The sequence below is a fragment of the Pongo abelii genome, chromosome 19 (assembly GCF_028885655.2).
Source record: "Pongo abelii isolate AG06213 chromosome 19, NHGRI_mPonAbe1-v2.0_pri, whole genome shotgun sequence".
NCBI lineage: Eukaryota > Metazoa > Chordata > Mammalia > Primates > Hominidae > Pongo > Pongo abelii.
The window spans coordinates 90,296,461-90,313,356 of record NC_072004.2 but is presented as its reverse complement, the minus strand read 5'-3'; the positions used below and the strand labels follow the sequence as shown (position 1 = coordinate 90,313,356).

General features: G+C 54.3%; 1 protein-coding gene across 1 annotated transcript; it reads left to right on the top strand.

The window, feature by feature from the left end:
• Positions 1-1,558: 1,558 nt before the first annotated feature.
• On the top strand, positions 1,559-15,556 carry FADS6 (fatty acid desaturase 6). Its single transcript, XM_063719069.1, is given in 9 exon segments — positions 1,559-1,627; positions 1,714-1,942; positions 2,633-2,799; positions 10,152-10,308; positions 10,311-10,331; positions 11,631-11,818; positions 13,300-13,479; positions 14,417-14,567; positions 15,097-15,556. Coding segments are annotated over 8 exon segments (1,161 nt in total). The 3' UTR covers position 14,567; positions 15,097-15,556.
• Positions 15,557-16,896: the final 1,340 nt, after the last annotated feature.

Below are 16,896 nucleotides of genomic sequence, written 5' to 3'. Positions count from 1 at the left end.
CCACCATGTCCAGCTAATTTTTATATTTTCAGTAGAGCCAGGGTTTCACCATGTTGGCCAGGCAGGTCTCGAACTCCTGACCTCAAGTGATCTGCCTGTCTTGGCCTCCCAAAGTGCTGGGATTACAGGTGTGAGCCACCACGCCTGGCCTTAGATGATGCCATCCTTGAGGGGTGTGAGGAATCCATAAAACCTCATCAGCATGTGAAAGTCAATGATAACCTGCGGGGCAGGCATATGTGCACGCGCACTTGGTGAGAATTGGTTTATTAAATTGTCAGTCCCTTAGAATACTGAGCTGGTAAATAAATCTTATTCTTTGATAGAGAATTAAAGGAATAAGCTCATACGAATTCATGATTAGCCGGGCTTAGTAGTCCCCGTGTGTGCCTGTAGTCCCAAGCTACTCAGGAGGCTGAGGGGGAGGATCGTTTGAGCCCAGGAAATTGAGGCTGCAGTGAGCTGTGATTGTGCCACTGCACTCCAGCCTGAGTGATAGAGCGAGACCCTGTTTCTAAACAAAGAGAGAAAAAAAGAATTCCTGAAGGAAAACACCAGGAAGGAGTCAAAAGGAATCAATGTCATTAGGATCCCTGACTGTCTCTCCCTTACCCCCCCCACCCAACTTCTCTTTCCCAGGGGTCTCCTGCTAAAGATGCCACTGTCCTCACCATACCAGATCCCTTAACTCATGAAACTGGGAGTAAGTAAAACAAAAAAGAAAAGAGAAAGGGTATTCAGAAGCAGGGAAGAGGAGTTTGTAGAGGACAGAAGCTTATCCCCTGAGGACCAAGGCCATCTCCAGCGGTGCAGGGTGGGGGCCTGGGCTGATGGGAAGGGGATGTGACAAGCGTGGCTCCCACATCTCAGAGGGCTTGGCTGAGGCCCTGGCCCTGGGTTCAGGCCTGGGTGCTCTTGAGGGAGTGGAATGGCAGCGGGACCCAGCTGGTCTGCCTGCCCACCCAGAACGATGACCTCTGGATGTGTTTTCCCTGCACCTACCCCTCTCACCCAAAACATTATTGGGCTGAAGAGCCAGCTCCTCTGGGTCACCTCTGCTGAAGCCATACTCAGAGGGGACCTCTCACTCCTTGACCCACGGGGAGGGGGAGTGGGGAGTCCTTGAACTTTCTGCCCTAGGAATTCCCAGATGTTTCTGTGCCAAGCATTGCCCTAGGTACTGAAGACAGAGCTTGGGCAAAACGAAGACGCCTCTATGGCACTGAGGGTCCCGTCTGTTGGCAGAGACAGACGACAGCATGTGTCATGTGTGTCACGTGCTAGGGGAGCTGCTCAGTGCCACTACGAATAGTCAGGGTGGAGGGAGGAGAATGCTCGGACAGACCTGAGGGACCGAGGGAACTCAGGGAGTTATTTGAGGTCGGAGGTCAGGGAAGGCCCTCGGGGCGGGGCGGGGGTGGGGGGTGTCTCCACTGGGGTCTCCGTGCCCCTGATGCCTCCGTCCCTACTACCTGGGGCTGGGTCTCACCGCAGGGTCGCCTCCCCGCCCAGCCACTCCCAGCGCATCGGCCCGGCTCCTCCCTCCGCGGCGGTTCTGATGCCGCCTGCCAGGGTCGCGCACCTGAGCCGGGCCTGGGTCGCCAGCGCGCGCAGCAGAGGAGCCAGGGTGTCTCGCACCTTGACCCCGGGGGCGGGTGTCCCCAGGCGGCGCGTGACTCCGCCCCGGCCCGCCCCGCCTCGCCTGCGCCGTAGACACACGCCCCAGTCCTCCAGTCCTCCGTGCGCGTCGGGCCCGAGCCCACAGAGCCCATGGAACCCACGGAGCCCATGGAACCGGCGCGGAGCGCGCCCCGTGGGGGCGAGGCGCTGCTGCGGGAGCTGGAGGTGCTGATGCAGGACGTGGTGAGGACGAGCTCCTGGTGGGAGCGCCACGGCGTGGACTGCGCCATCCTCGCGCTCAGCCTCCTCGCCTTGCCGGCAGGTGAGGAACGCGGGGACCTGGCGCCCCGGCCGGGCTGCGGGTGGGGGCGGGGTGCGGCGGAGGTGGCGGCGAGGGGTCTGCCACAGCAGCGGTGGGAGTGCAGCCGTGCGGAGTGGACTGGCGGCGGCAGGGAGGCGGAGGTGGTCGGGGCCTCGCACCCAAGGATGGAGGGTCACACCCCGAACCTGAGAGTCTGGACTGGGGTGTTCTGCCCTGTGTCCCTTAAGAGCGGGGCGCAGGAGGAGGGAGGGGGTCTGATGGCAGGAGGGTGGTGGAAGGGAAAGTTGAGAGAAGCGGGGGAGTGGCCGGGAGTGATGAGGTGCCCCCCCCACCCCCGGGAAGGGAGACGGTGTTCTTTGGGGACCCAGGTGAGTGGGGAGGGGGTGGGAGTTTCCCCTGGACCCTTCCTGGTCTGGAACACCCATGGTACTTGAGGCCCCAACATTGCTTTGGCTGGGGGCCCAGGACCACGCACGGGAGAGTCAGGACCAGGCATGGGAGAGTCAGGACCACTGGAGGGGCAGTCCTGGTCCCCCTCAGGCCACAGTGGGACCTGCCTCACTCCGGCCAGTGGCAGCCCCGAGAGCCTAGCTCACTTTAGCCTGGGCTCCCAGGGTAAGGGTTGAGGTATTTGGGCCCAGATCACCCAGAGCTAGAGAAAGACCCGTCTCCTTCCTCCTCTCCACGAAGGGTTCCTGTGCTTGCGCTCGGAGAATGCCCTGGTCTTTGCATCGGGCATCACCGTCTTGGGTGTGTGCCACTACACACTCACTGTCAAGGGCAGCCACCTGGCCACTCATGGGGCCCTCACTGAGTCCAAAGGCTGGAGCAAGATCTGGCTGCTTTTCTTTGTGGAGGTGAGCCTGGGAGAAGGAGGATGTGGGCAGCTGCTGGGACCGTGTGGCAACCTCATTCTTCTGTTCCAGCAGGCGGGTGTGTCCGGCTGTGCATGTGCCCACGGGGGCAGGCCGCTGCAGCTGATGGTATGCCGGTCCACTGGTGCAGTATGCACTACAGCGTGTCTGAGGACTTCTCCAAGCCCTTGAGCGGGTCTTTGCACCCCATGGGTAGAGAATTGTACGATGAGTATGCCACTGTCTTGGCCCACAGTTACAACCACTGGGGCCTCCAGATTTTGCAGTCAGGGTTTAAAATGTGACCCACAGACAGAAGGGGAGGGGGAGGAGGGGCCCAGTGTCCACAAGGGGCAGCATCCTCACTCCGGATGATGCTCCTCTGATGCCTGGCCATGGCCTAGCCTTCCTGAGAAGCCCCCTGCTCCCTGGGGTCAGCTCCAGGAAGTACCTACCTCACCTGACCCTTGCTCTCCCTTCTTCCACCCCTTCCCAGTTCGACCTTGGCCTTCTTACCTTCGGGCAAGCCCAGGAAGGCAAAAGTTTCGACCAGCTTGTCTTTCTCTCTTGACTGGTCTTCAGGCCTCCCCAGTTCCTCTGCTGAACTTGCTCCCTCCTCCTTTCCAGGGGGACTGTCGCCTGGCCACCCAGGTGATGGTTCCCCTGAATAAATGAATGGCCACACCTTATGAATAAATAGGAAAGCTGGGACCAGAAACAGTTCTTTTCTGGAAGGACTGTTTGTTGTGACCAATTAAGTCAATTATTAAGTTTTTATAAAGTTATATAACTTTATATAACTGTCTACACACACATATATCATCACTATCCACTCAGCTGAGTGGATGAAGCATTTCTCACCTAGCACTATCCCCTGCTTCTTCCCCTCGCCTGCCTCTCTCACCAGCACACACATCAAAGTGCTGAAGACAAGAGGAACAGACAGGCTTCTGATCCTCAGGGTCAATTTCAAGACAATTCCTTTCCCAGGGAGCCCTGAGCATTGGTCCCGGCCAGACTCTAAGACACCAGCCAGGCTCTGGAGTCTGGGTAAGCTGCCCGCCAAGTTTGTAATCCACAGAGAGGCAAGGGAGACATGGGGCTGTGCTGGTGACATGGACTGTGTCATAATGCTGGGTCATAGGGGCAGAATGAGCTATGTTTGGATTTTTTTAAAAGCTGTGCTGAGGCTGGGCGCAGTGGCTTACACCTGTAATCCCAGCACTTTGGGAGGCCGAGGCGGGTGGATCACCTGAGGTCAGGAGTTTGAGACCAGCATGACCAACATGGTGAAACCTGATCTCTACTAAAAATACAAAAATTAGCCGGATGTGGTGGCATGCACCTGTAATCCCAGCTACTCAGGAGGCTGAGACAGAGCAAGACTCTGTCTCAAAAAAAAAAAAAAGAAAGAAAGAAAAAAAGAAAAAGAAAAAAGCTGTACTGAGTACCAGGAGCCTAGAGGCAGCTGAGGATGAGGAGCAGGTACTGAGACTTTGGGACTGCTTGGCTGTAAGGGATTTATTGCACAGAGGTAACCTAGTGGTTCTCAAACTTTGGTGTGTAGCAGAATGATCTGGAGGCCCAGGCTTGCTGGAGAAGAGGACTCGGGCCACTGTGTTTTTACCAAGTTCCACAGGTGAATCTGATACCCACCAAAGTGTTACACCCACACAATAGCTATCATGTGTGCCAAATGAACGCAGGAGGCCAAGGACGCCTCCTCTGAGAAGCCTTCCTGGGCTTCTTTACTGGAGCGCTCCACCAGAAACCCAGCACGCTCAAGATACCCAGATAGCCTCAGGGCTGCATTCTGCTTGTGAATGCTGTCTTGTCCCTGTAAGCCCAGTGGCTTCATCTTTGCCTCTTTGACTCTTCAGCTCCTGGCACAGACTTGAGCTCTTGGCAATATTCTTCCATCAATATTTGCTGACGATGACCCTGCAGTTGTCTAGGGAACCAGGTTCAGGCCTGCAAGCCCCCTCGAAGCTGGGGAGGGAAGGCTTGGCTCCCGCCTTGTGTCGTGACACCTGCCTGGTGGACTGCAGTGGGCTGAGGAACAGGGCCCGAGTAGTTTATTACTCAAGCCTCCGACTGATATATGTGGGATGCATCTTGATTTTTTCATCCCATAGGTGCTCTCCAGCTACCCTCTGGGGAGGGTCCAGTTCCAAGTGTGGGGGAAGGGGCAGACCAGTCTCCCCAGTCTGGCTGACATTGGTGAGGCAAGTGCACTGCTGGAGGAGGGTGCTGGTCTTGTCTGCCACACAGGGTGGAGGTGAGGACAGTGGGGCTCACGCCTGTAATCCCAGCACTTTGGGAGGCCGAGGTGGAAGGATCACCTGAGGTCAGGAGTTCAAGACCAGCCTTTGAAGCCATGGTTGAACTCCCAGCCCCACTGGCTGCCCTGACCTTGAGCAAGTTACTTAATTCAACATCTAAGTGTCACTTTCCTCACCTAATAAACAGGAGAAATAACATGACCTCCCTCGTGAGGCCAGCATATGGATTAAACGAAACAGCGCAGACCTTAACGGAGGGCCTGGTCCTGACACCCTCCACCAGTATGATCTTCACTTTCTTTCTCTGGAGTTAATGTGGTCAGCTGCAAGGAAAAGGTTAGCAGTTGTTTGCTTTGTCTTTTTTTTTTTGAGACTGAGTCTCGCTCTGTTGCCCAGGCTGGAATGCAATGATGCAGTCTCGGCTCACTGCAACCTCCACCTCCAGGGTTCAAGTGATTCTCCCACCTCAGCCTCCCTAGTAGCTGGGATTATAGGCACCCGCCACCACGTCCAGCTAATTTTTTTTTTTTTTTTGTATTTTTGTAGAGACAGGGTTTCACCATGTTGGCCAGGCTGGTCTTGAACTCCTGACCTCAGGTGAGTGCTGGGCCTCCCAAAGTGCTGGGATTATAAGTGTGAGTCACCGTGCCCGGCCAACAATTATTTGTTGTGAGCCAAGATTTCATCACTATACTCCATATACTCCAGCCTGGGCAACAGAGTAAAAGTCTGTCTCAAAAAAAAAAAAAAAAAAAAGACTGGGGTGTGTGCGTGTGCATGCTACTGGCATCTAGTGTGTAGAGGCCAGGGACATTGCTAAATGTCCTACAGTGCACAGGACAGTCCCTGACACAAAAAGTGCCTGAGTCCCAAATGTGAATCATGCAGGGCTGAGAAACTCCAGGGAAGGTTTCCAGGGGAGATGCTATCAGGACAGAGTTGGCCAAACTAAGGAGCAGGAAGGTGGCTTCAGACAGAACAAATGTATGGATAAAGGCTGTGGGAAGCAGCACAGTGCATGGGGGACCCTCAGGAATCAGGGGTCACCAGAATCCAATGGGGACCCTGGAGAGGGGAATGGGGGCGTGTGGCAGGCAGAGGACCTGGAACTTGGTTTTGTGGCCAAAGGTGGTAATCTAAGTTGGTAGTTTTCAAAACTAACTTATTTTTCGAATAGGTAATGTGTTTACATGATTCAGAATTCAAAAAGCATTGGGAGAGGTCTTTGTCCTGCCCCTTTCTGCAGATGTCCCATTTCCTCCTGGAAGATGATAGCTGGAGGTTATCAGTCTCTTCCTCTATGTTCTTCTCTAATATGTTCCTCTTTTTTTTTTTTTTTTTGTGAGACAGGGTTTCACTGTATTGCCCAGGCTGGAGTGCAGTGGCACAATCTCGGCTCACTTCAGCCTCCACCTCATGGGTTCCAGTGATTCACTTACCTCAGCCTCCCAAGTAGCTGGGACTACAGGCGTGCACCACCACGCTCTGCTAATTTTTGTATTTTTAGTAGGGGTTTCCCCATGTTGGCCAGGCTGGTCTTGAACTCTTCTTTTTTTTTTTGAGATGGAGTCTCGCTCTGTTGCCCAGGCTGGAGTGCAGTGGCGGGATCTCCGCTCACTGCAAGCTCCACCTCCTGGGTTCGTGCCATTCTCCTGCCTCAGCCTCCCAAGTAGCTGGGACTACAGGTGCCTGCCACCACGCCCAGCTAATTTTTTGTATTTTTAGTAGAGGCGGGGTTTCACCGTGTTAGCCAGGATGGTCTCAATCTCCTGATCTTGTGATCTGCCTGCCTCGGCCTCCCAAAGTGCTGAGATTACAGGCGTGAGCCACTGCGCCTGGCTGGTCTTGAACTCTTGACCTCAAGTGATCTGCCCGCCTTGGCCACCTAAAGTGCTGGGATTACAGACATAAGCTACCACGCCTGGCCCCTCTTTTAGTTTTTAAACAAACAGTACACTACAGGATTAAGACCATAATTGTGAAATTATGATGCAGTTTTGGGTTTTAACTGTGTCACTCTACTGGATTTGAGGCAGACACGGCAGGAGATGGGACGAAGGTGTTGGCACGGGCAGGGTGAGAGATGGTAAGGACAGACGGGCAGGGATGGGGTTCAAGGAGGAGGGTGTATGTGGCGGTTGTCTGGGTGGTATCTGTGGGGAGGAGGAAGAGGTGCACGAGTGGTGGGCAGCAGGAATGACCAGATGAGAAAGACAGATTGCGGGACGTCGCAGGGGCAGCGTTGGTCTGGCAGGAGGGCTTCCGGGCTGGATCTGCACAGCTTCTGTTCCTCTCTCCAGACTCTTGCTGGTTCCCACAGCATGAGCAGCCCCTTCAGAATGCTGGGGGCCTCTGGGGCTCCATGGACCTCAGTAGTAGGTTTTCTAGGTAAAATACAAAAAGTCCAGTGATATGATTTTGATGTTTGTCCCACCTAAATCTCAGGATGAAATGTAATATTTAATTTTTTTTTTGGTGGTTTTCTTAAAAAAATGCCTTTGAGTTGCAGATCAGGTGAGTTGGTTTTGGAAGTACTGGTAGTTCTGTTGGTGTGAGAGAGACTTGTCTACAGGCAGATAAACCCAAGTTTGCCAGCAAATTCAGTAACCCCAGTGGCCAGCTGCTGCTGCTACTGCACAGTGAGGAGGAGGTGGGGCCTGGTGAGAGGTGACTGGATCATGGAGGGGTTTCTCATGAATGGTTTGGCAGCATCCCCTTGGTGTTGTCTTGGTGAGAGTGACGGTGAGTTCTCAAAAGATCTGGTCATTTAGGCTGGGCGCAGTGGCTCACGCTGTATTCCCACCATTTTGGGAGGCCGAGGCGGGTGGATAACTTGAGTTCAGGAGTTTGAGACCAGCCTGGCCAACGTGGCGAAACTCCGTCTCTACTAAAAATATAAAAAGTTAGCTGGGTGTGGTGGCTTGCGACTAGAATCCCAGCTACTCAGGAGGCTGAGGCAGGAGAATCGCTTGAACCCGGGAGGTGGAGGTTGCAGTGAGCCGAGATCGCACCATTGCACTCCAGCCTGGGCAACAGAACAAGACTCGGAAAAAAAAGGAAAAGAAAAGGATCTGGTCATTGAAAAGTGTGTGGCACCCCTATCCCCGTCTCGCTGCTCCTGCTTTCATCATGTCACTGCCTGCTCCCTCTTCCCCTTCCCCGTGGACTTCTGCCACTGTTGTCACGATTGTGATATGCCATGATTGTAAGCATCCTGAGGCCTCCCTACCAAGCTTCCTGTGCAGCCTGCAGAATGCTGAGCCTGTTAAACCTCTATTCTTTACAAACTACCCAGCCTCAGGTATTTCTTTAGCCATGCAAGAATGGCCTAACACACATTGATAAATTTGAATTTCAGACAACCAATATTTTTGTATAAGTATATCCCAAATATTCCAGGTATTTTTTGTTTATCTGAAATTCAGAATTAAGAGGGCATCCTGTATTTTCATTTGCTACACCTGGCAGTCTTGCTCAAGGACAGTACAAGTCTCTGGGTGCAAGTCCTCAGGGAACTCTTTGGGCTGGCTCTGGGGCAGGATCTGTGTGAATACAGCCATGTTTTAGACACCTTTGGGATGAGAGAGGGACCCTGGTGAGGGCCACAGCAAGAATAGCCCTCGAGAGCACCTTATCCTGATGGGAGCGGGTCCCGTACAGTCGGCGATGAGCCCATCGAATGGCGCTGATGGCATTCTCTTCCTTTCCCCAGGCACAAGGCCCTGGGAACCCCACAGGCCTAGCATGGTGCTGGGCACCATCAGGGGTCCGACAATGCTTATGTAAACAAACAACTGCATGAAAGAATAAATGGGGCTGGGCGCAGTGGCTCACACCTGTATTCCTAGCCCTTTGGGAGGCCGAGGTGGGTGGATCACATGAAGCCAGGAGTTCGAGACCAGCCTGGCCAACATGGTGAAACCCTGTCTCTACTAAAAATACAAAAATTAGCCAGGCATGGTGGTGGGCATCTGTAGTCCCAGCTACTCGGGAGGCTGGGGCAGGAGAACCCGGGAGGCGGAGGTTGCCATAAGCCAAGAACCCATGAGGCAGAGGTTCGCCGCTGCACTCAAGCCTGGGCGACAGAGCGAGACTCCATCTCAAAACAGAATAAAAATAAAATAAATAATCTTTTTCAGCAGGACCATCCATTTTCCAACTAACTCAGCAGCATGTGGTCATCCGCCACCGCCCTCAGGAAGTGTGCGAGTGAAGGGCGCTGAGCCTGGTGCAGTGAGCCCTCTGCGGGGGTGTTCCGCTGTCTTTTCCTGGCTTGCAGTGACTGGTATTGGGAAACTTTTCACATCGTTCCAGAAACAGTCAGGCAGCATCTTCAATAAAATTAGGCACATTTTCTGTCCTAGATAAAATATTGGAAGAGGCTTACATCTGCATACCATTTGCATGTATCTGCTTAAGAAACACCTTAGTGTGGCTTTTGCGTTCCAGACTGACTGCTCTCCTAGGAGTCAGAGCGCACGTGCTGCTGCTCAGAGCGGCTTCCGAGAATCCCACTGGGGATCCATACTGGAGAAGAGTCACCTCTAGGGAGAAGCTCTCGGCCCCCACCAGGGCACCGCCCCCACCTTGTGGTCTGGTCAAGGGATGGTGTCCCTGCACTCTCAGACCACTCCTGCAGCCTCTCCTGGCTGCTGCTCTGGGCTGAGAGTGCTCAGTGTTATGAAGGAGCAGATGCTTCTAAGAGAAACACACACAAAATCATTGCATTGGATGCCGGGATCATCACCTGCAGTGCCTCCAATCATGACAGCCTCTGAGACTTATTGCCTGGGCAGTCACTGGTAGATTGGCACTCCAGGTGTCCAGCCTCCCACCCCCAAATGCTTTGCAGAGCCTCGTCAAACGGACGCGATTGTATTGACTGGCTGCCACTCTGTGGTCATAGATACCTGAGAGTTGATGGTCAAAGCTGATTAGCTGGGGCTGTAAGGCAGGACGGCCTTGGACATGCAGGGTTTGAGGAGGTGGGGGTGTTCTCTGGGCTCTCAAAGGTCCTGCATTGCTCAACTGTGCCTGACACGGACCCGTGTCATTTCTGGTTCCCTCCTCTAGGTGTGCACAGCCTTCACTGCAGAGCACGCCACGCACGGGCACGTCAAGATGCATCATACCTACACCAACGTGGTGGGCCTGGGGGACTTCAGCACGTGGAGGCTGCCTTGCCTCGACCGCTATGTCTACATGTTCCTTGCTCCTTTCCTCCTCCCCATCCCACTCCACTGGTGGCTGTCGGTGAGTGCCATGAGAGCCCGGCCCGCAGTGCCCTGCATGGACCTAGTTCCCCTGCTCTCCTCCCCTGCCTGGCTTCATGGAGGCTGCTTATAGAGGAAGGCCCGATAGATACTTGCTGAGACAGCATGACAGGGTAGAAAGAGCCTCGGACCCGGAGCTAAGTCTTGCTCTGCCGCTTACTAGCTGGGGACCATGGGAAGATAACTTAACCTGTCTGAGCCTCGGGTCCTGTACCTGCTCCTCAAGTATGGTATGAAAGAAAAGGAGGTCCTAAGTATAAAAATGTTTTGCAGGGTCTGGGCGTGGTGGCTCACGCCTGTAAATCCTAGCACTTTGGGAGGCCGAGGCAGGTGGATTGCCTGAGCTTAGGAGTTTGAGACCACCCTGGGCAACACGGTGAAACTAAATACAAAAATACAAAATATTTAAAATACAAAAAATTAGCTGGGCATGGTGGTGGGCGCCTGTAGTCCCAGCTACCTGGCAGGCTGAGGCAGGAGAATCACTTGAACCCAGGAGGCGGAGGTTGCAGTGAGCCGAGATCTCACCATTGCACTCCAGCTTGGGCGACAGAGCGAGCCTCTGTCTCAAAAAAAAAAAAAAAAAAAAATGCTTTGCAGATGCCTTGCTCAAATAATACTTCATGTTATCAGCTTTGATATCAGGAGAGCGATGTCATATGGTGGAGGGAGGCAGGGGCGATGGGGCAGCTAGATCTGGGTTCGAATCCCAGGGCTTGACGTTGGTCAGATTGCTTAATGTTTCTGTTTCTTTGTTTCTTTTTCTTTTTTCTTTTCTTTTCTTTCTTTCTTTTTTTTTTTTTCAGAGTCTCGCTCTGTTGCCCAGGCTGGAGAGTGCAGTGGCACAATCTCAGCTTACTGCAGGTGGCACACATCTGTAGTCCCAACTACTCAGGGGGCTGAAGTGGGAGGATCACCTGAGCCTGGGAGGCAGGTTCCTCCTGAGTAGCTGGGACCACAGGTGTGCGCCACGATGCCCAGCAAATTTTGTGTATTTTTGATAGAGATGGGGTTTCACCATGTTTCCCAGGCTGGTCTCGAACTCCTAGGCTCAAGCGATCTGCTTGCCTTGGCCTCCCAAAGTGCTGGGTTTATAGGCTTGAGCCACCGAGCCTGGCCTCTGTTTCTTCATCCACACAATGGGATACCCTGCTTTTCAGGGCTGTTGTGGGTATGAATTGAACACACCTAGCCCCTGCCACTGCCTTAGCATGCTTGAGCCAGCAGGGAGCCGCTCCTCATGGATCTGAGCCTTGCCTGTCCCTTCCCTCTATGGCAGAGCGGCTGAGAAAGGTGGAGCTCGGGACGGCCCTGCGGACACTGGCCCTGATTTCCCTGGGCCTTTATTCTCACTACTGGCTGCTCCTGAACGTGTCAGGCTTCAAGAACCCCAGCTCAGCCCTGGGCTGCATGTTCCTCACCAGATCCCTGTTGGCCCACGCCTACCTCCACGTCAACATCTTCCAGGTGAGGCCACCCCAACCTGGGGCGCTGGGCAGCTAAGGGGAACATTCTCCAGGGGCCCTGATTGCAGGCTGCACTCTAGGTTGAGGAGAGAGGGGCCACCTGAAGGATGAGGCATCCTCCCTCTTGGCTGTCATCACATTGTGCCCTCGCCTCATCCTGGAGAGACCCTTCCTGCCCTCTCAGCAGTCAAGATCCTACTCATCATTCACTGTCAAGTTTCACAGGCAGTGTCAAGTGCTTCCTCTGCCAGGCACTATGCTAGGTCTAGGAAATCAGGGGTGAACAGGAGCTTCGGGTTGGTGCAGGACAGGACACAATTATGGGATTAAGTAATGAACAGCAGTTGTGGTAAGTGGTCCCCTCCCGACCACCCCCTGCTCCGAGGATCATTCAAGAGTTTTGGTTTCAGGTAAGAAGCAGGCTTCTCAGCTGGGTGCGGTGGTTCACTCCTGTAATCCCAGCACTTTGGGAGACCAAGGTGGGTGGATCACCTGAGGTCAGGAGCCTGGCCAACATGGTAAAACCCTGTCTCTATTAAAAACACAAAAATTAGCTGGGCATAGTGGCGAGCACCAGTAATCCCAGCTACTTGGGAGGCTGAAGTGGGAGAATCGCTTGAACCCGGGAGGCGGAGGTTGTGGTGAGCTAAGATTGCGCCAGTGTACTCCAGCCTGGGGGACACAGTGAGACTCCAGCTAAAAAAAAAAAAAATAATAATAATAAAAAAGAAGCGAGCTTCTCCTCAACATAGTCAGCATGCCTCCCTCCATACGCGGATGCCAAGCAGTAGGAAATAAAGGCCCCAGTGCCTGCCCCGAGGCAGATGGAGGAACTGGAGACGGAATTCCTCACGGGAGTCCAGGGCTCAGCCTTCAGCTCCAGCGTCATTTCCACAGGGAGGTCTCCCTGCTCCCTGCCGAGGGAAGGCCTCAGAGTAGAGCTTCCTGTACTTCCTTGTCCAGCACTTACCACAACTGCTGTTAACTACTTAATTACTTAATCCCATAATTGTGTCCTGTCCTGAACCCACCGAAGCTCCTGGTCACCTCTGAGTTCCTGACCTAGGACAGCACCTGGCAGAGGAAGGACTTGACACTGCCTATTAAACTTGACCTTGAATGATGAGTAGGATCTTGACTGGTGAACAGAGCAGGAAGGGTCTCTCCAGGACGAGGCAAGGGCACGGTGTGATGAGACTGAGTGGTTGGCAGTTGAGAGCACTGGGGAACCACGGGACCTGAGAGGTGCCCAGGCTAAGCCCCTCACTGTTCAGATGGGGAGGGAGGCCCAGAGATGGATGAGACTCAGTGCGGAAAACAGACAGGGTCGTCATCGGAGCTGGGCCAGGAGCCCCTCTACCAGGTCCCCCCACATGGGAGGTGGGGGACACAAGAACCCTCTGGGTAGCATGAGGTCCCAGGACACCTGGAGTGGGGTGGGGAGGTCCAGGCTGCCCGGCGTGACCCACATGTCTGTCACAGCACATCGGACTGCCCATGTTCTCCCGGGACAACAAGCCCCGCCGGATTCACATGATGAGCCTGGGGGTGCTTAACCTGGCCCGGCTGCCCGTGCTGGACTGGGCGTTCGGCCACTCGATCATCAGCTGCCATGTGGAACACCACCTCTTCCCCAGGCTCTCTGATAACATGTGCCTGAAGGTAATCGAGGGCTGGGCTGGAGGTGCTGGAATAAAGGGCCTGTTAGAGGGTGGAAAGGAAGATTCTTCAGCCTGGCGGGGTCGCTCACACTATAATCCTGGCACTTTCCGAGGCTGAGGTGGGCAGATTGCTTGAGCCCAGGAGTTTGAGAGCAGCCTGGGCAACATGGTGAAACCCCATCTCTACAAAAAATTCAAAAATTAGCCGGGTGTATTGGCACACGCTTGTGGTCCCAGCTGCTTGGAAGCTGAGGTGAGGACCACCTGAGTCTGCAGAGGTTGAGGCTGCAATGAACCATAATCGTGCTACTGCGCTCCAGCCTGGGTGACAGAGTAAGACCCTGTCTCAAAAAAAAAAAAAAAAAAAAAAAAAAAATGGTGGTGAGGGGAGGGAGAAACCTTCAGGGTTCACCTGAATTCCAAGTCCCCCTACTGGCCTGGTCAGAGGTCACCCAGGAAGGGCAGCCCAGTGTATCCACAGCAGCATGGGTTTTAGATCAGCGATACCCAGGTTTCTTACTAGCAGGGCGACTCTGGACAAGTGAACTGAATGCCTCTAGGCCTCAGCTTTCTCTTCTGTAAAATGGGAGTAGAAGGGCTTATGTTGACAGGCTTTGAGGATGAAATGGAGAAATATATCTGAAATGTTTGGCACACAGTAGGTGCTTGGTAAAAGGGAGCTCTGGTTTTTATCCCCGTGCCAAGGAGAGCTGTCACGCAGTCGGGATCTCTGGATGTCGGGGAGAAGCCACTCCTTTCTTCTGCTGGGTTGGGGACAAGAATTCTCTGACTTAAGCCCTTCTGCTCCTCTGGAGAATCTTGGAACAAGGCCGATAGGAACTGGGGGTGGGAAGATGACGTCCCTCCCTCCCCCGATGGGATGATGGGCTTGCCCACAGCCCCTGCTCATAGGCCCTCTCCTGTCCATCTTCCACCAGGTGAAGCCCGTGGTGTCCCAGTTCCTCCGTGAGAAGCAGCTACCGTACAACGAGGACTCGTACCTGGCTCGCTTCCAGCTGTTTCTCCGTCGCTATGAGGAATTCATGGTGCAGGCCCCACCCATCACTGAGCTTGTGGGGCTGCAATGAGGTCGGGCCAGTGCAGCCACCCTGCCCCTCCCTGGCCTGGCCCTGGCCCTCCTGCTGCTGCTGCTGCTGGTCCAGGGAGTGTGGCTCAGTGGCTGGTAGTGGACCTGGAGAGTGGAGGCACCGGGCAGGCAGGGGGGCAGAGGAGCTCAGGCCTGGGGTCTGGGGGCCACCTGCCTTGCGTGCTTTTCTGGGTTTTGAGGGGTGTCTGGGGGAAGCAGTAATGGTGGCTGTGCATTCTGGTCAGTCTGGACCTCAGCAACTTCATCTCAGGACTAAAGAGCTGGGTCCTTCCCCCTGTTCCATCCGAGCCTTGGTAGGGTTAAAGGGAGGTGACAGGGTGAAGAGGGATCCTGTGCAGGGCCCACCTGGGAGACAGCAGGGGGCACAGAGAGAGCAGGGTCAGCTCCCTCGGCTGGGACCTCCCTGGCATTGGGAGAGCCCCACACGGCCTTGGCTACTGCTTCCTTCAGGCTCTGCCCACCAAGGTGCCCTCTCCCCCGGGGACCTCAGGGTGAGCTTGCTTTTGGCAGGCCTTCCTCGATCCTCAGCCAAAGGAACCTGTGCAAGACACTGGCTCAGCAGTTCCCCAGGCCGCAGTATCAGCAAGATAAAAGTGAGTGTGTTTTGTCCGGAGGGAACTCCAGGGGAAGTGAGGGGAGAAGGTTCCTCAGGGACAGAGTTGGGGAAAGAGTATAAATAGCCAGCCAGGGGCGCTGGCTCATGCCTGTAATCCCAGCACTTTGGGAGGCCAAGGTGGGCGGATCGCGAGGTCAGGAGCTCGAGACCAGCCTGGCCAACATGGTGAAACCCCGTCTCTACTAAAAATACAAAAACTTAGCTGGGTGTGTTGGCATACACCTGTAGTCCCAGCTACTTGGGAGGCTGAGGCAGAAGAATCACTTGAACCCGGGAGGTGAAGGTTGCAGTGAGCTAAGATTGCACCATTGCACTCCAGCCTGGGCAACAGAGCAAGACTCCATCTCAAAAAAAAAAAAAAGAATAAATAGCTTTGAATGTGACCTTGGCTATTTCAAACAGTTTGTTCTGTGATGTTTAGAAATGAACCTGGGGTGAACCTGGGGATCATCCACTGGGAGAGAGAAGAATTTGTAGGAGGGGGCTGGGGCTGGAGGGGGTGCTGGGAACAGGGTCTGGAGGACAGATGACCTCAGAGAAGAATGGGAGGAGGGTGGGGTGCAGATAGAAGAGCCTGAAGTCAGGGCTGGGCAGGGCTGTGGAAGGATGGTCTGCAGCCTGGGAGTGAGGTAGGAATATAAGGGAACTACCAATGCCAGGCAGAGGAAGAGGCCAAGGTGCTGGGGGACACTACTGAGATTCAGCCCACAGTGGGTAGTATTGAGAGAGGGCTGGGAGCTGCCCCGGCTGGGGGCTGCACTGGGAGGGTGCTAGGAAGTGCCCAGGTGGAGGCTGAGGGAGAGAGAGAAGGAGGCCAGACCCATTAGTTGAAAATAGGGTCTGTCACCTTGGCGCTATTGACTTTTTTTTTTTTTAATGGAGACGGAGTCTTGCTCTGTCGCCCAGGCTGGAGTGCAGTGGTGTGATCTCAGCTCACTGCAACTTCCGCCTCCCAGGTTCAAGCGATTCTCCTGCCTCAGCCTCCCAAGTTGCTGGGACTACAGGCACCTGCCGCCATGCCCGGCTAATTTTTTGTATTTTAGTAGAGACGGAGTTTCACCATGTTGCCCAAGCTGGTCTCGAACTCCTGAGCCCAGGCAATCCGCCTGCCTTGGCCTCCCAAAGTGCTGGGATTACAGGCGTGAGCCACCATGCCCAGTCACTATTGACATTTTATTTGGCCAATTCTGTGTTGTTGGGGGCTGTCCTGTGCATTGTTGGATGTTTAGCAGCGTCACTGGCTTCTACCTACTAGATGCTGGGAGCTCAAGTTGTGACAATCAAAAATGTCTCCAGACATTGCTGAGTTGACCCAGTTGAGAACATGCACGTCATTCTCTGAGCGTGTAATTGCCTTGTTTTTCAGTGAAGGCCTTGGATGGGGTGAAAGGCGTGCTGACTTTGCTGATAGGGAGACAAACTGCCGGCAAATGGGAGCCTGGGGGATAGGCAGAGGGGTCTGGCTACAGGCACAGGCATTCCCTGAGCCTTGTTCCGTTGGAGAGCCCGGCTGTGGTGTGGCCTTAGGCAGCTGCACAGAGGCCACTGGTTCCTTTATGTGCACTCCCCATTCATCTCCACCATGCCTTCCTTTACCAAAGACAGCAGTTCCTTTAGACGCCCTTTTCCATAGCTACGGACTCTCACTAGTTCCGAAACAGCTCCCTCCAGGCTTGCGGTGGTAGTGGTTTCCA